Source organism: Nothobranchius furzeri, chromosome 17 (genome assembly GCF_043380555.1).
Source record: "Nothobranchius furzeri strain GRZ-AD chromosome 17, NfurGRZ-RIMD1, whole genome shotgun sequence".
Taxonomy (NCBI): Eukaryota; Metazoa; Chordata; class Actinopteri; order Cyprinodontiformes; family Nothobranchiidae; genus Nothobranchius; species Nothobranchius furzeri.
In genome coordinates this window covers 48,469,134-48,485,058 of record NC_091757.1, presented here as the reverse complement: position 1 = coordinate 48,485,058, position 15,925 = coordinate 48,469,134, and the positions used below count along the sequence as shown (strand labels likewise).

The 15,925-nt window shown below is 41.5% G+C and overlaps 1 protein-coding gene across 4 annotated transcripts in view; it reads left to right on the top strand.

The window, feature by feature from the left end:
- Window positions 1-15,925, top strand: part of ntrk2a (neurotrophic tyrosine kinase, receptor, type 2a) — a 117,430-nt gene that overhangs the window by 78,726 nt on the left and 22,779 nt on the right. For 2 of the 4 annotated variants that reach the window (XM_070546126.1, XM_070546124.1), the window contains 4 exons: window positions 6,932-7,062; window positions 13,135-13,307; window positions 13,989-14,144; window positions 15,826-15,916. In XM_070546126.1, coding sequence (XP_070402227.1) covers window positions 6,932-7,062; window positions 13,135-13,307; window positions 13,989-14,144; window positions 15,826-15,916 — 551 coding nt within the window. The remainder of the gene's footprint in view (window positions 1-6,931; window positions 7,063-13,134; window positions 13,308-13,988; window positions 14,145-15,825; window positions 15,917-15,925) is intronic. The other 2 variants (XM_070546127.1, XM_070546125.1) reach the window with 1 other exon arrangement.

Below are 15,925 nucleotides of genomic sequence, written 5' to 3'. Positions count from 1 at the left end.
GGCGCTGGCCTCTCAAGACGCCTTGCTTACGAGGACTCTGTCCTTCCTTGGTCAAAGGAAATGGTTAAATGGAACAGACTTGCATCCCGTGGTTGCAGCTTCCGTGGCGGTCACGTAACGTCATGTCACACTGGAGGTAACGTTATATTTTATACATATAAGTTTTATTATAAATGCATAATGAGCCTTTAACTTTTCAAATTGTGTATATATTTGTTAAATTAAACATGTAAGCGAGTTACTACCTGCTGGCCACCAAAGTTGTAACTACTAAAGAACTAACCAACCAAAGCTAACTGCTTTGGATATAAGAAAATAAACATTTTAGATATCAGCCCGATAGCTACAATTAGTTGATTTACATTTAAACAGGAAAATTGTCCCCGAAAGTAACTGCCGGTTTCTGATCCGCCATCCTGGTGGTCCCTGATGAAGAGGGGCAGGACCAACACATCAAGACGAGGTTCCTTGGCATTGAGAAACACTCCTATTCCTGAAAATGGTGCACCAGCCAACCCCCCCACATTTGATGATTAAATGAGTGGTCCACACCTTTAAACAGGGACTCAGGTGAAGAACTCTGTCTTCATAGAATAAAACCCATTTCTGGAAGTAAAACCAGTTAATGACTGAATCAAAAAATAAACTATTTATTTAATATAATACAACGAATCAAACTATGTTGGTACTTGATAGCTCAGACTAAACAAACAACGTCAGACGATGTTCTGAATGATGTGCAACATGTTTCTCCCTCTGCTTTATGCTCTCGATGTAATATCACTCAGTTGTTCCATCACTTCCATCCAAGCAGATCTCTCCGGGTTTATGTTTTGTTTTATCCAGGGATTGGGGATTAGCAGTGTTTTGGAAAATGTTATTCAGAAGTCAACACGAGCATACAGTATCCAGAAACACCTATGTACCACACACACACACACACACACACACACACGCTTACATGTGTGTTGCATTAGCTACACCTTGTTATAAGAAAGCACGTGTGACAGCGGAGACACGAGGGAAAGTCAAAGTCGTCAGATCAACCGTGATTATATCGTGAAACAGTTTGACATTTCTGCGTGCCCTCTCCTCAGCACGATCATGGCTGACCTATTGTGTTGTTCTGTTCCAACTGAGAAACGCTCATTTTCCAAGCTGCTTTGCCTCTGCACAAGGGATCATGGAAAATAGCTGATCCAATGAGAGAGGGAGTGGAAGAAAAGGCAGACGGTAGATGGGCAACAATTATTTCTCAAGATGTTAGTTCTTTGCGTGTTTATGTGATGATAATCAGGGAGGATAATTTAGAGGGGTGTCCAATTCTGTTCCAGAAGGGCCGGTATCCAGCACGTTTTAGTTTTAACTCTGCTTCAACACACCCGATTTCAGTCAACAGGTGATTAACAGGCTTTTGCAGAGCTTGATGAGCTGTTGCACAGGTGATTCAATCGGAATCAAGTGTGTTGGAGCAGAGAAACCACAAAACCTGCTGGATGGCGACCCTCCTGGACCAGGACTGGGCACTCCTGTCAAGAGGACTCCGAGGAGAGATGTCAAGAAGTATGAAATAAAAAAACTAAAAGTATGTGAGATGAGAAATCTTCCGTTTGACGTGGTTCTGAAACTGATGGGATGTGATCGATGATGAAGCTGACTGAAGAGAGATGATTCGGTTTGGAGATTTTAGAGAAGTATCAAATAGAAATGCATGAATTTTAAACAAAAAGGAGCTAAAAACAAACATAATCAGGACATTTAAATCAGTTTCTTTCACAAACAGAGTAGAGTAATTCTACCCAGTTCCATATTCTTGATGTATAAATCCTAAATTGTTCTAATAAGACAATGAGCATCTAACAAAGTTAAAAGAAAACCCTACAAAAGGCTGACACAAGGCATCTCGCTTGGATAAAAGGAAGAGAAAATCGACAAAGGAAGTATTGGTCTGCACACATCCATTTATTTGCTATTTGAGGATGTTAATTAAGGCGAAGCGGTGTGAGGCGTTTTCATGGATGAATACTTGTACAACTGCAGTAGGAAATGGTGCGGTGAGGTAATTAGCTAGTTAAATAGAGGGGTGCTGTTTTGTGGGGATGCGGGTCCATTGTGTGCTGCTGTTGCGTGGAGAATTGCAGTTGATCTGTGACCTGCTACTGCTGTTTTCAGGATGAAAACTGAGCGCTACGAGGAGATAAATCAGTACTCACTCGTAGTTTTTAGCTACGCTCATCGGTCCGCTTGTCTCCTAAGTCCTTGTGCTTGGTGAAAAACTCCATTTGATAAAACTTTTCTTCAGATTCTCAGAATTGTTTGTTCATAAATAAAAGTGGCTATTCAAGTTCTACTCGTCTTTGAATTTATGTGAAAATAAAAACCCATTTACAAAAGTTTCTTGATGGAAATGAAAAGAAGCTCATAAGCAAATAGTTTTCAAAAGATAAGCACAAAAACAAATAGTGGGAATAAACATCTTCTACGGTTTTAATTGATTTGACAGATCATTTTGAAAATGTTAATAATACGCTAGTTTTAGTCTTCTATCATCAGACTTTATCTGCATAACTGTGTGAAAACTCTTAGCAAATAAGAGCAATAACTTTCTATCCTTGGCTGAAGAGTGAAGGTTTGTTTGGGAGAGAACCTGCAACAGTTAAACAAGACAAACACAACACTTAACTGCATATTTATGATGTATTCTGCAAATTGTCAAAGTTTTTTTTTTCGTCATCGTCGTCTTCCTCCGCTTATCTGGGTCCGGGTCCGGGTCCGGGTCGCGGGGGCAGCATCCCAACTAGGGAGCTCCAGACCGTCCTCTCCCCGGCCACCTCCACCAGCTCCTCCGGCAGGACCCCAAGGTGTTCCCGGACCAGATTGGAGATGTAACCTCTCCAACGTGTCCTGGGTTGACCCGGGGGCCTCCTGCCGGCAGGACATGCCCGAAACACCTCCCCAGGGAGGCGTCCAGGAGGCATTCTGACCAGATGCCCAAACCACCTCAACTGACTCCTTTTGATCCGGAGGAGCAGCGGTTCTACTCCGAGTCCGTCCCGAATGTCCGAGCTCCTCACCCTTTCTCTTAGGCTGAGCCCGGCCACCCTACGGAGGAAACTCATTTTGGCCGCTTGTATCCGCGATCTCGTTCTTTCGGTCATTACCCAAAGCTCATGACCATAGGTGAGGATTGGGACGTAGATCGACCGGTAAATCGAGAGCCTGGCTTTCTGGCTCAGCTCCTTCTTCACCACGACAGATCGGCTCAGCGTCCGCATCACTGCAGACGCCGAACCAATCTGCCTGTCGATCTCCCGATCCCTCCTACCCTCACTCGTGAACAAGACCCCGAGATACTTAAACTCCTCCACTTGAGGTAGGACCTCTCCCCCGACCCGGAGTTGGCAAGCCACCCTTTTTTTTTTTTTCCATTTACACAAGTAGTTTCCAAATTTTTTTGGTTTTGACTCACAAAATGAAAGTCGCATACCCCCGTGACCCTGATAATTGCTGGTTAAAGTGGGAAAAAAACAACAAATGAGCCATTTTTACAACCTCGCCAACCATTATTATACTGTATTCTACATCCTTCTCCTCTCCGTATGTTTGCAACAATTTCAGCTAAATTCATGCAAAGGATAGATAGATAGATAGATAGATAGATAGATAGATAGATAGATAGATAGATAGATAGATAGATAGATAGATAGATAGATAGATAGATAGATAGATAGATAGATAGATAGATAGATAGATAGATAGATAGATAGATAGATAGATAGATAGATAGATAGATAGATAGATAGATAGATAGATAGATAGATAGATGATAGAGTAGCATATTATGAAATCATGTCATCAGACATGATTATGATGTAATCTGAAGACAGACATGAATTGAGACTCCGGGATGTTCACCTGTACTTTGTGTGACTGTGTAGTATCGGGTTGTGGTGGACCTCAGCAGCTTGTAGAGCATCAATGCAGCTTCTTCTAGGTGAGCTGGGCCTAAATGTGATATTATCAGTGTACATCTTTACTTTAGGTGAGTCACACCTAAATCACAAATCTTTAAGTCCTTGTGTGTGTTTTGAAATTCCCTATGATGTCTCATTGGGCCAACATTCACACATCTGGATCAAAATTTAAAGGTGTTAAACATTAAAATAGCCTTGAGATCAGAATGAGAAGCCAGTTTTTCTTAAAATTGACTAGTATGGAGTCCCAAGTTGCCTAGCAACAAGAGGCAATGATCCAATTTTTTTAAGAGAGGGTGGAAAGAAAGGTGTTAAAATACATATTTCCTGCTTTTTTTAAATCTGAACTACCCAAGATTTAGCAAAATTTATGATTTTACTCCGAATGGTAGCATTTAAGCAATCATCACACTCTGATGTTTGTTTGCCAGAAAACAGTCAGTGGTTCTAACTTAGAACCCCTTGTAGAAATTATTTCACTGAAAAATGTAAGATAAGAACAATCCACAAACAAAATGTATTACTTGAATAAAGATGCATAAGAAAACAATTGCATTTTGAAACTTTAAATAATAATAAAAATAAATTATAACATTTGTTTTCATCAGGGCATTTACTAGAATATCATTCATGCTTTGACTTTGTCAGTTTCATAACACTGACACTATAACTGTCATGTTTCCGATGTAGGGTTGAAGACTAAATATGCAGTTTAATGTGTAGAGCACAGAGAAAGTATGGTATAAAAGAGGCACGACTCCAAGGATTTATGATGATGTCATTCTGACAGATGCAGAAGGACGAGGGGAGAAATGAGGCAACACTCACATCCTCCACTGCTGCAGCTAATAATCAGACCAGCTGCACCGTAAAAGCCAAATGCACCTTTCACAAGAGCAAAGTTATGACAGAATATTGGAGAAAAGGTTGTAACATCATGTGATCAAATAGCAGGAGGACATGGAGAAGGGATCAAACGTAGCTCCTTGTTTTTTTTAGTTCAGGGTTCTGTTCTGGGTTGGTGTTCAAAACGTGTTTGGTGCGTTCAAAGAAGCTAAGCAAGCTTTTGTTTGTAACTTTGAAAGGTTTCAATAGAGACCTCTCCACATCCAAACTGGATTTTGTTCTTTCTGCAGGTGATGTGGTCGTGAACGTTTTACCTGCTAACCCAAACAGCAGAACTAAGCTGTGCTTCAAAGGAGAGATTTGTGCTTTGTACTTTCTGTTTAACCATGAATAATGATGTGAAACTAAACTTGCCCACATTGTGTTGGTTCCTGCACCCAATCAATCACAGACAAAAGACAGGAGAAAAGGGTTAAGCTTTAAATGGAGCTACAATTCTCATAACCTCGGTTTCTTGGGGGTAATTTATAAAAGTCCCCTCTCCACCTCCCTTCAGGCCAGATAAATGAAACCCCAAGGCTCCTAAAAATAGTCTGTCCAACTAATGAGAAACAAGAATGTGATGAATGAATTACATACCACAAATCCCTGTCTCCAGGGTGAAAGAATTTGGTTTGGATAATCCCTCCCCAGGCACTCCACTTATGAACATAACCTTTATTTATACTAACCAGGAGTGCGATTCTCATTTTGGGGAGTAAGCAAATCCCGGACAAGCCCCCAAGTATGTTAAAGGTGCGGTTTACTCATTCATACAATATATTTGTAGTGTTGTCTCAGTGTGTAAATTAATGCCTTATGAGTCATTCAAAAGTTATGATGCAGAGGTGGGCTGAAAACAGCTCATTGTTATTAATGACATGCACACTCCTCGCCTTCCGCCCAGAGGACAGAAAGCCTGCCTGTGGGCAGGCGCAAGCCAAGCGGGGCGAGGCCATGAATGCAAATTCACAGTTTGGCATAGATATGTGAGGGTTTTCAAAACATAGCATTTAACCTTCTATTTTCTATCATAAGCTAATGCAGGAGATAGGTGTAGAAGACAGTTTTCATGTTCTACCTGCATGAGTGACTGATTATAACCAGAAATCATTAAAAATTAGGTTTTCAGTCAACCACACGTTTAAGGCACGTGTATCAAGATGAGGACGCAGAATATATTGAGTCCAGATAAAATTGTAAAATTATTTTAAATAATTCTCAGAAAGAATGCCTTCTCCGGGTCAGGGATGAGGTCCTGCTCCAAGTGGAGGAGTTTAAGTATCTCGGGGTCTTGTTCACGACTGAGGGAAAGCTGGAGCGTGAGATTGATAGGCGGATTGGTGCTGCATCTGCAGCAATGCGGGCGTTGTACCGGTCTGTTGTGGTGAAGAGAGAGCTGATTCAGAAGGCGAAGCTCTCGATTTACCGGTCGATCTACGTTCCTACCCTCACCTATGGTTTGGGTAGTGACCAAAAGAACGAGATTGCGATAGAAGCAGCCAACTTGAGTTTTCTCCCCAGGGTGGCTGGGCTCTCCCTTAGAGATAGAGTGAGAAGCTCAGTCATTCGGGAGGTTTTCGGACTAGATCCGCTGCTCCTCCACATCTAGAGGAGCCAGTTGAGGTAGCTCAGACATCTGGTCAGGATGCCTCCTGGATGCCTCCCTGGTGAGGTTTTCAGTGCACGTCCAACCGGGAGATAGCCTAAAGGGGGACCCAGGACACGCTGGAGGGTCTACGTCTCTCACCTGGCCAGGGAACACCTTGGGATTTCCCCGGAAGAGCTGGCCCAAGTGGCTTTGGAGAGGGAAGTCTGGGCCTCTCGACTTAGGCTACTGCCCCCGCAACCTGACTCTGGATAAGCAGAAGACAATGGATGGATGGATGGATGGATGGATGGACAAATCTCAGAAACGAAAGATAAATTAGTCAGAGCCCTGCGCCAAAATAAACAAAAACTTGTTGGTAGAAATGAATAATTGATAGAACCCTTCACTCATTATTGCTTCCATTTGTGACGTTCGACGCAAAGCAAGTGTTTTATTGACCTGTTTGTTTTTCCATCTTTAGTCGTGCAGCATATTAAGAGACACAACATTGTGCTGAAGAGGGAGCTGGGAGAAGGGGCCTTTGGAAAAGTCTTCCTGGCCGAGTGTTACAACCTCTCACCGGACCAGGATAAGATACTGGTGGCAGTTAAGGTAAAGTAGAAACAGAAATACACTTTCTATCCAGCAGCCAATCCCTCTCTCTCGCTCACACACACACACACACACACACACACACACACACACACACACACACACACACACACACACACACACATACACACACACGCCTTAGCCTGACAAAAACAGTAAATTGCTTAGTTTTGTTTTAGTAATTAAAACAAAGCAAAAAAAGAAAGAAAAAAGCTTTAAAATGTTTTAAAAGGAGTTTATTTTTCTGCTCAGTTATGGCTTTGAACTGTGTAATTACCGTCAAAGTGACCGCAGCGGTTGCAAAGAGAGGTTCTCTGAAAGCTCATCAACCCAAAACATTTTTGTTTACTAGCTTCCAGAGTAGAACATTCAGACTAAAGGAACATTCATCTCTAGAGAAAGAGATTCCGTAATAATAATAATAATAATAATAATAATAATTATTATTATTATTATTATTATTATTATTATTATTATTATTATTATTATTATTATTATTATTATTATTATAACTATTATTATTATTATTATTATTATTATTATTATAACAAATTGGTTTAAGGATTTTGTCTGAAATATTAGGTTTTTCTAATTTCTGGTTTTCTTGTAAAGAGTTTTATTTCAAATAAATCAGGACAATATTGAACGATGCGTAGATAATCATTATGAAACAAACACCTTCGATTTTGAAACTTAAATCCTTCAAGTGACAATGATATAGTGTTTAGAATCTCTGGTCACCATCGTTTCCTGTGCTATCATCAGCCATCGTTCCTTTTGAGGGTTCCTCTCTAAGTGGGAAGGTGGGATTACGTTGAGAAACCGCTGACTTCCAGGATGAAATTAAGAGGCTCTCCAGGAAGCGTTGCCCCGCAACGTGCATCAGTCCATCCGTCTCCCCATCAGGGCTCTCTGCTGATCTGCAGTGAAACAGGATCTGACTGAAGGGGAAATCCGCATTAACTATACATGACCTTACAGACCCCCTCCTTCTCCGTTCTCCTTTGCACCACCCTGACTTCCTGTCTCCTTCACACCTCTTGATCTCACCTGCTCATTTTTGTTCGTTTTTTTATTTTTATTTTTTTTTGCTCTCTCCTATGACTCACCTTTCTGGCTTAATTCCTCCTCACAAATCTCTCCACTTCCTTTTTTTCCTGTTTTCTTGGACTTCCTGTTCCCTTCCAGCTTAGCACCTGCGGAAGTTTGCTGCCAGCTTAGACTCAGCTTACTGCAAATACGCCTGGAGAGAAGAGTTTTGTTCTGACTGCTCTAAATTACAGAAATAATTTAGATGAGATGGATTGCATGTTGGTGAAACATTTAAAGTGTGAGTAACCATCCATCCATCCATTTTCTGAACCCACTTTGTCCATGCAGGGTTGCAGGGGGGTGGGGGGTGGCTGGTGCCTATCTCCAGCGGTCAGCAGGCAATCAGACGGGGTACACCCTGGACAGAATGCCAGTCCATCGCAGGGCAACACAGAGGACTAACAATCACACACACACACACACACACACACACACACACACACACACACACACACACACACACACACACACACTCACACCTAAGGACAATTTAGACAGACCAATTACCCTAACAGTCATGTTTTTGGACTATGGGAGGAAGCCGGAGTACCCGGAGAGATCCCACGCATGCACAGGGAGAACATGCAAACTCAGTGTGAGTAACACCCAAATCAACTTTCTTTTTAGCTGATAACCCGTATAGATGAGTGTCTAATAGTGCTGTGTACATGTGTAATCATTAGTGTGGCAGTTTAATGCAACTTACAGAAAATACTGTACAATATTTGCCAGGTTTGTGCTATGGTCAGGGTTAGCATTAGCATTGTAATAACCCGTCTAAATCTTCAACCCCAACACTTCACAACTATTTCTATTTTACAACTAACCTGAAACCACTCATCTGATTTTTTGGTATTTAGTTAATTATTTCAAACTCTAAACATAAACACGTACTTGCCAAACTACCTCTTAATAAATTGAGTCTCAACAGTTTTTTCTGCCAGTTTAACATCATCATGTTAAACACCATCACTCACACACACACAAACACACACACACTGCAGTAGCATTGGTTTATAAGTGAAAACCCACCCCAGCCACCCTCTTTAATTATATAATTCGGTATAATTACATTGCACTCTGTCATGTGCGCAACATAACAGGAGCGTGTTCTTGCTTGTTTACCTCAATAAAACATGCACTCAGTAAGAATGTTTAATGATGCTGGTTTGAGAATTGACCATCAATCATCCAGTCATCCATTACGACACACAAAACAGTTGTGCTGTTACTGTATATCAAACACCAAGGTGCCATTGATCATAGGCTCACTGTAGCACAGATATCCACAAGAACACAACACATTTACATCCTTGTACCCCATCAATCACCAACCCCTTACAATAGTGCTGCCTTCGCACATGTAAACGAGTCACTACGTTTTTCAGTTACAGCGTGTTGCTTTTTATTTGTCCAGGGACCTGAATGTGCTCAGACTGGATGATTAACAGTAATATTGTGGCTTTTTGGCTTGGGAATCAATTCAGCGTTGAGATGGGTACGCGAGAGCGTGATAGGTCTCCTGTAGACGTTTCTGCCTCTCAGGGAAGTCTCTGAACTCAGAATTATTATGCCGAGCTCAGTGGAGTGATTCATATTTGTTTCTGTGGTTTATTGATGCAGTTGGATGATTAAATCCAGCAAAGTAATGAAGAGGTTTTTACATTTGAGCAGATTTTGTCTTTTTTTTCCCCACAAAGTTGCAAGTTGTTTTAGTCATCAGGACATCAAATTCAAAAGGGGAAAGCGTGTTTCAGTAGTTTGAGTTTAGCCTTTATTTATAGGCAAGGCAAGGCAGGGTTGCCTTTTTATAGCATATTTCATACATGGAGGCAATTCAAGTTTTTTTTTCTTCTAGGAGCAAGAAAAGCAAAATCAATGTGATAGCATCATTAAAATACACAAAAAAATTTTAGATCTAATTAAATACACAACTTAAATTTAGATTTAAGAATCAGATAAAAGAGTGAGCAGTCAGTGCAGATGGTGCAGCACAAGAAACATTCATTCAAAGGCTGATGAATGCATGACCGTTTTCAAATTTGCATTAAAAGTTACTAGAGTTGGAGCAGATTTGAGGTCATGAGGAGGCTGATTCCATCTGTGTGCAGCGTAGTAGTTAAAAGCAGCTTCAACCTATTTGGCTCTGACTCAAGGTTCTAGCTCACCACTTCCTAAGGATCTCAGAGCACTGCTGGGTGTATATACCTGAAGGAGATCCAACATGTATTTTTGCCCCATGCTATTGAGTGATTTATAAACTAGTAGAAGCACTTTGAAATGGATTCTGCAGTTTACTGGTCACCAGTGTAGAGATTTAAGAACAGGACTGATGTGTTTTGTTCTCTTGGTTCTTGCACTTCAGGCACTCGAGGAGTACAGACGCTTTCGCTCCCTTATCTTTTTCTCCCAAGGCTCTTTGTCCTGTCTACCCACAGAGCGCTTCTCTGCATTTCTTCTGAAAAACTATTTTTTTACTAACCATGGATTTGATAAATTGTTCATTCAATGCGATCGATAAGATTTTTTCAACAATGAGAACGGAGCAGGGGGCTCCCACATGTCCACAGGGGACACACCCGGTGGGGTATATTTTGGATTCCTGGAAGGAGTGGAAGATCGTATGCCTCAGCCAGCTGTCCATTGAGGACATCGCGAAGACGTGTGGATATTCTGTCTGATGATCACTGGATTTCTCCTGATTGGAGTGGGAGGATATCTGGTTTTCTGCAAATTTGGGAAGACGGGAGCGATTGGAGGGCGACCCGCACCTACGGAAAGCACCGTACACGTGGAGACTTCTCAGACTGGGATGTTACTCGAGGTGAATTGTAAGCTGGACAATGTTCTAGCTGCGATACCGGTATTAGTGCGCAAAATGGATGTTATCTCAGAGTCACCGGACGGTATGGACAGGTTTAAAACCCAAAATTGGCTTCACTGAAGGACTGGAATGATCAGACTGAAGGCAGAGAGGAAAATTATCTCAGCCTGACCCAAACAAATTCTTGTTATCTGAATCGGACGCCCTGGTAGCCTTGAGCTGGAAGCATGTTATGTTGTCTAAAGTCAGGGTTGCAAATGACCACAGTCACCAATTCTTGTCATGTGTCTTGCCCATGTATGTCTAATCTCTGAATTGTGTGTACTGAAACTCTAAATTCCCCCTGGGATTAATAAAGTATTGATTGATTTTTTTTTTGATTGATTGATTGTTAAGACTCTAGCAGCAGCATTCTGAATAAGCTGCAGTTGCTGCACAGCTTTTTTGGAGAGTCCAGACAAAAGACCTTTGTAATACTCCATCCCATGGGCGTAATTTTATTTTTTATTTTTTTGGAGGGGGGAATGTCCCCCCAACTTTTTCCAAAGTCAAGTTTTTACCATCCAAAAACAATATTACGCTATATTTATTAGACAGTGGTTGAGCTCTAGGACCAAGCGGAAAACAATTGTTTGTGTTCACGCCCGTTTCCCATTAGAACATACTGTAGAGATGCAACCCCCCACACACAACTCTGGTCCTCATACTGGTTGTGCCCCCCCCCCCCCCCCCCCCCCCACTTCTAAAGTTAAAATTACATCCATGGTCCATCCCATGGAGATGAACACATGAACGAGATTCTCCAGGTTCAGTCTGGACATGAGAACTCATAAACTTTCTAATTTATGAAGGAGATAAGAGGATTTAAATGTTTTAAATGCACAATAAATAGCAAATGAAGCTTTTATTAATATCCTAATTAAGTCTTAGAGAATCAAACATACTGTCACTAAACATTTTTTCTTAGAAAGCAAGAGGTTTTTCAGGTTTTTGTGAATGAGCAGTTATAAAAACACAAAGCAACTACAGTAAAATGGTGATATTATTATTGACAACACTTTTAAAACAGTTATAAACTGATTAATCACAAACGATTTAGAATTTGTCAAATATCCAGCCAGCTTTCTCGTATATATTTGATATCACATTTCAAGCTGAGACTGGAGCGAAGGCTTTCATACATTATCCATCCCATAATAGTCCTCTATATCATCTTAACTCGGTATCCCATTACAGACCATAATGTACACGACAGAGTCTGGTTTAATATCGGTGGATGAAGTTGCATTCAGGCTCATTTTCTGGCATCTCAGCGTTCTGGATTAAAGGTTGCAGGTCGTCTCTCGTCTTCCTGAGCTTTCTTTGTGACTTCTCCTCATCCTGCAGGCCGCATTTGTAACACGAGCATCCATCTGCGTTGTTGGCACACAAATAGACAAAGAAACACACACATACATAAGTCGGGAAGCTCACGTACATCCTTGTCAAATGATGTAGGAAGATGATCAATTATTCATGTAGGACAAGAAACTTTTTCTACATTTTCTTTCTTTAGATGTGAAACTAATACAGCATCCGTATCGCTTTCCTTTCCGGATATCTTTTTTTCCTTTTTTCAGACCGTTTCTTTTTCTGTGTCAGGGATGCTTGAGTTACACAACCTCTCAGACAAGTTTCCTGATTTACTGAAGACGCATGGAGATTAGTTTCAAAAGGGATGCACAGAATATGATAAATGTAAACAGCGCTGGGTGTTTACAGTCGCTTGCAGGAGTATAAAGGGTTCGGTTCCCTTCCTGTGCTGCCGTTGCGCCAGTCTTCTCTTTCACTGTGACAGTAATTCCACACAACTGAGCTGCTGTAAGTCGCTTTTACAAGGAAGAACTTCTATTTTCTATTATTTTCTTTCTCTCGGTGGACGCCGGCCTCGAAAATTGGATGAAACACGATTAACTTTGAAAATGACTAATTGGCAACAGCAGCATAATGTGTGAGTTTTTCATTTGACACTCTATTAAAATGTCATCTCTCTGTGTGTGTGTGTGTGTGTGTGTGTGTGTGTGTGTGTGTGTGTGTGTGTGTGTGTGTGTGTGTGTGTGTGTGTGTGTGTGTGTGTGTGTGTGTGTGTGTGTGTGTGTGTGTGTGTGTGTTTGCAGACACTTAAGGAGGCCAGTGAAAATGCCAGGAAGGATTTCCACCGTGAAGCAGAGCTGCTGACCAACCTGCAGCATGAACACATCGTCACGTTCTACGGCGTCTGCGTGGAGAGCGATCCTCTCATCATGGTCTTTGAGTACATGAAACACGGCGACCTGAACAAGTTCCTCAGGCATGGCTCTCCTCTTCAACATATTAAATGTCACCAAAATGGCAAATACAGAATAAATAAATAAATAAATAATAACTGCCTGATCTAATCAGAGCTTCATTTCCAACATTGTTAAATACAAGAAAAATCCACCTTAAATGGACGATGTGTAGTTTTATCACTAATCTCTGGAAACATGCATCGATACGTTGTTGAAAAAGAATTAAATGATGATCAGTTTTTGAAAAATATTGGGGGCTTCTTGGGGGCTTAACATGTAACCATAAAAATGTGGTCTAAAATACATGGGAGCGGGTCTGTGTCTCTGGGTGACACCATATCATATGCCATGTTTCCGTCTACGGGAGTCCTTTAGGACAAAATGCAAGCGCTTACTAAACTTTCACTATTCATAAACGCTGTTGTTTTACACATTCATGTTTTCACTCGCTACCAGTGATGAAAGGGAGTCTGATGCGCTTGTTGTTTTGCTGAAGTTTGCACTCACCAGGGCTTTTTGATCCCAAGGGGCAGCCATTGGAAAGGTCTTACTCCAACACAAAAATTTAGCTTGCTTGCAACAATTTAGGTATCTATTGCCCCCTAGGAAAAATACACACCGTCACTTTAAGGGAAGCAGCTCACTGTCCTACTGGTTGGCAGGAGGCTAAGAGTGAACGTTTGTCATCTATTCTCTCACAGGGCTCACGGTCCAGATGCAGTTCTGATGGCAGAAGGCCAAACCACCAGACCCGTAGAGCTGACCCAATCTCAGATGCTGCACATCGCCCAGCAGATAGCATCTGGTATGGTCTACCTGGCGTCACAGCATTTTGTGCACCGCGACTTGGCCACCAGGTAGGTCATTCTATACAGCATGCATGGGGAACCCTGGTCCTCGAGGGTCGGTATCCTGCACGTCTTTGCTCCAACACTTCCGATTCAGTAGTTGTTCACCTGTTCTGCAGCTCATCAAGCTCTGCAGAAGCCTGTTAATCACCTGCTGATTGAAATCAGGTGTGATAATGCAGGGTTGAAACTAAAATATGCTGGGTAGTGGGATGGACCAGGGTTCCCCACCCCTGCTCTACAGCAATCCACCATTCATGGGTCCTAAGCCTCTTTTTGAGAGAGCTCCTCAAAAATGGCAAAAAATGAAATAGGTATATTTCTTTAATTACAATGCCTATTTGATCACTTTTGGTGAAATATTGAAGGGAAGAGTTTTTTTATAGGAGTGTGAATATCAGCACAAGTGTTGTATTGTTTGCTACTGAGCATGGCACATAATAAAAACTGATTTCAGGATGAATACCTCGTTGGAAAAATGCAGCTGCAACTTCCAACCTCAAACGTCTAACCATTATCTGTGCAAAGTTCGAGTCTGATAACATGAAGAACAATTCTCCAAAGGTTTTCAGGCGAGGTCCCCAAAGTGAGAGTGTGGTACCATCCGTGTCAAACGTTCTACTTTTTAAGTATAAAATACTATATAGAGAGCCTAAGTCATGCCCATTTACTTCAGGGCAATTGGGTGAGATCCATTTAGGTAGTCAGATAACAGAGGTTTGGTCTTAAAAACATAAATTAAAGGTGCAGCGCTCACATCAGTTACCGTGGTCAGTTATTTTGATGACTAACTCCACCATGAAGAAGAGATTGTAGCCATGAGAGGAGTCAGTGGTCTATAATGAAGCAGATTTATCCAGCGGTGATTCATTTCAACAATTGCAAATTAATTGCACCAAAGATTATTAGGTTACTGTTTAATATCCTGTCGATATGAATCATATGACAACAGACATTTTAATTTAAATAGCACCAAATCACGACAAGAGTCGTCTCAGGGCACTTCACATAATAAACATTCCAAACCAGGTCAGTTCATTGAGCCAATCAGAAATAATGTTTCCTATATAAGGAACCCAGCAAATTGCATCAAGTCACTGACTAGTGTCAGTGTCACAATCCTCATACTAAGCAAGCATGCAGTGACAGTGGAGAGGAAAACTCCCTTTTAACAGGAAGAAACCTCCAGAGGATCCTGGCTCAGTATAAGCAGCCATCCTCCACGACTCACTGGGGATCGAGAAGACAGAGCAGGCACACACACACACACACACACACACACACACACACACACACACACACACACACACACACACACACACACACACACACACACACACAAGTAATGTGTCTATAGTTATATTGTGATTTCTTAGTAAATATTCTATTTGGTGAGAGATAAACTTTAATTATAGATCCACTAGGATAAATACAATAAATGGATAAACTAGTAGTAGCACATCCAACGTCAAGGACAGCAGAAAGTTATTATCAGGAGAGGGAGAATGTGTAAGTGGTTAGCAGCAGTGTGCTAGACGATGGCCCCCTCCATGAGGCCACCACAGCTCAGCAGAACATCATTGTAGCTTCTTCTGGGGAGAAAAACTCTTAGAGAGAAAATAAAGTTAACAGCTGAAATTGCAGAAAATAATACAGTTAAAGAGGTTTTGTGTCCTTTTCTTCTTGAAAGGAACTGCTTGGTTGGTGAGAATCTGCTGGTGAAGATCGGAGACTTTGGCATGTCCAGAGATGTCTACAGCACTGACTACTACAGGGTAGGTGTATGTGTC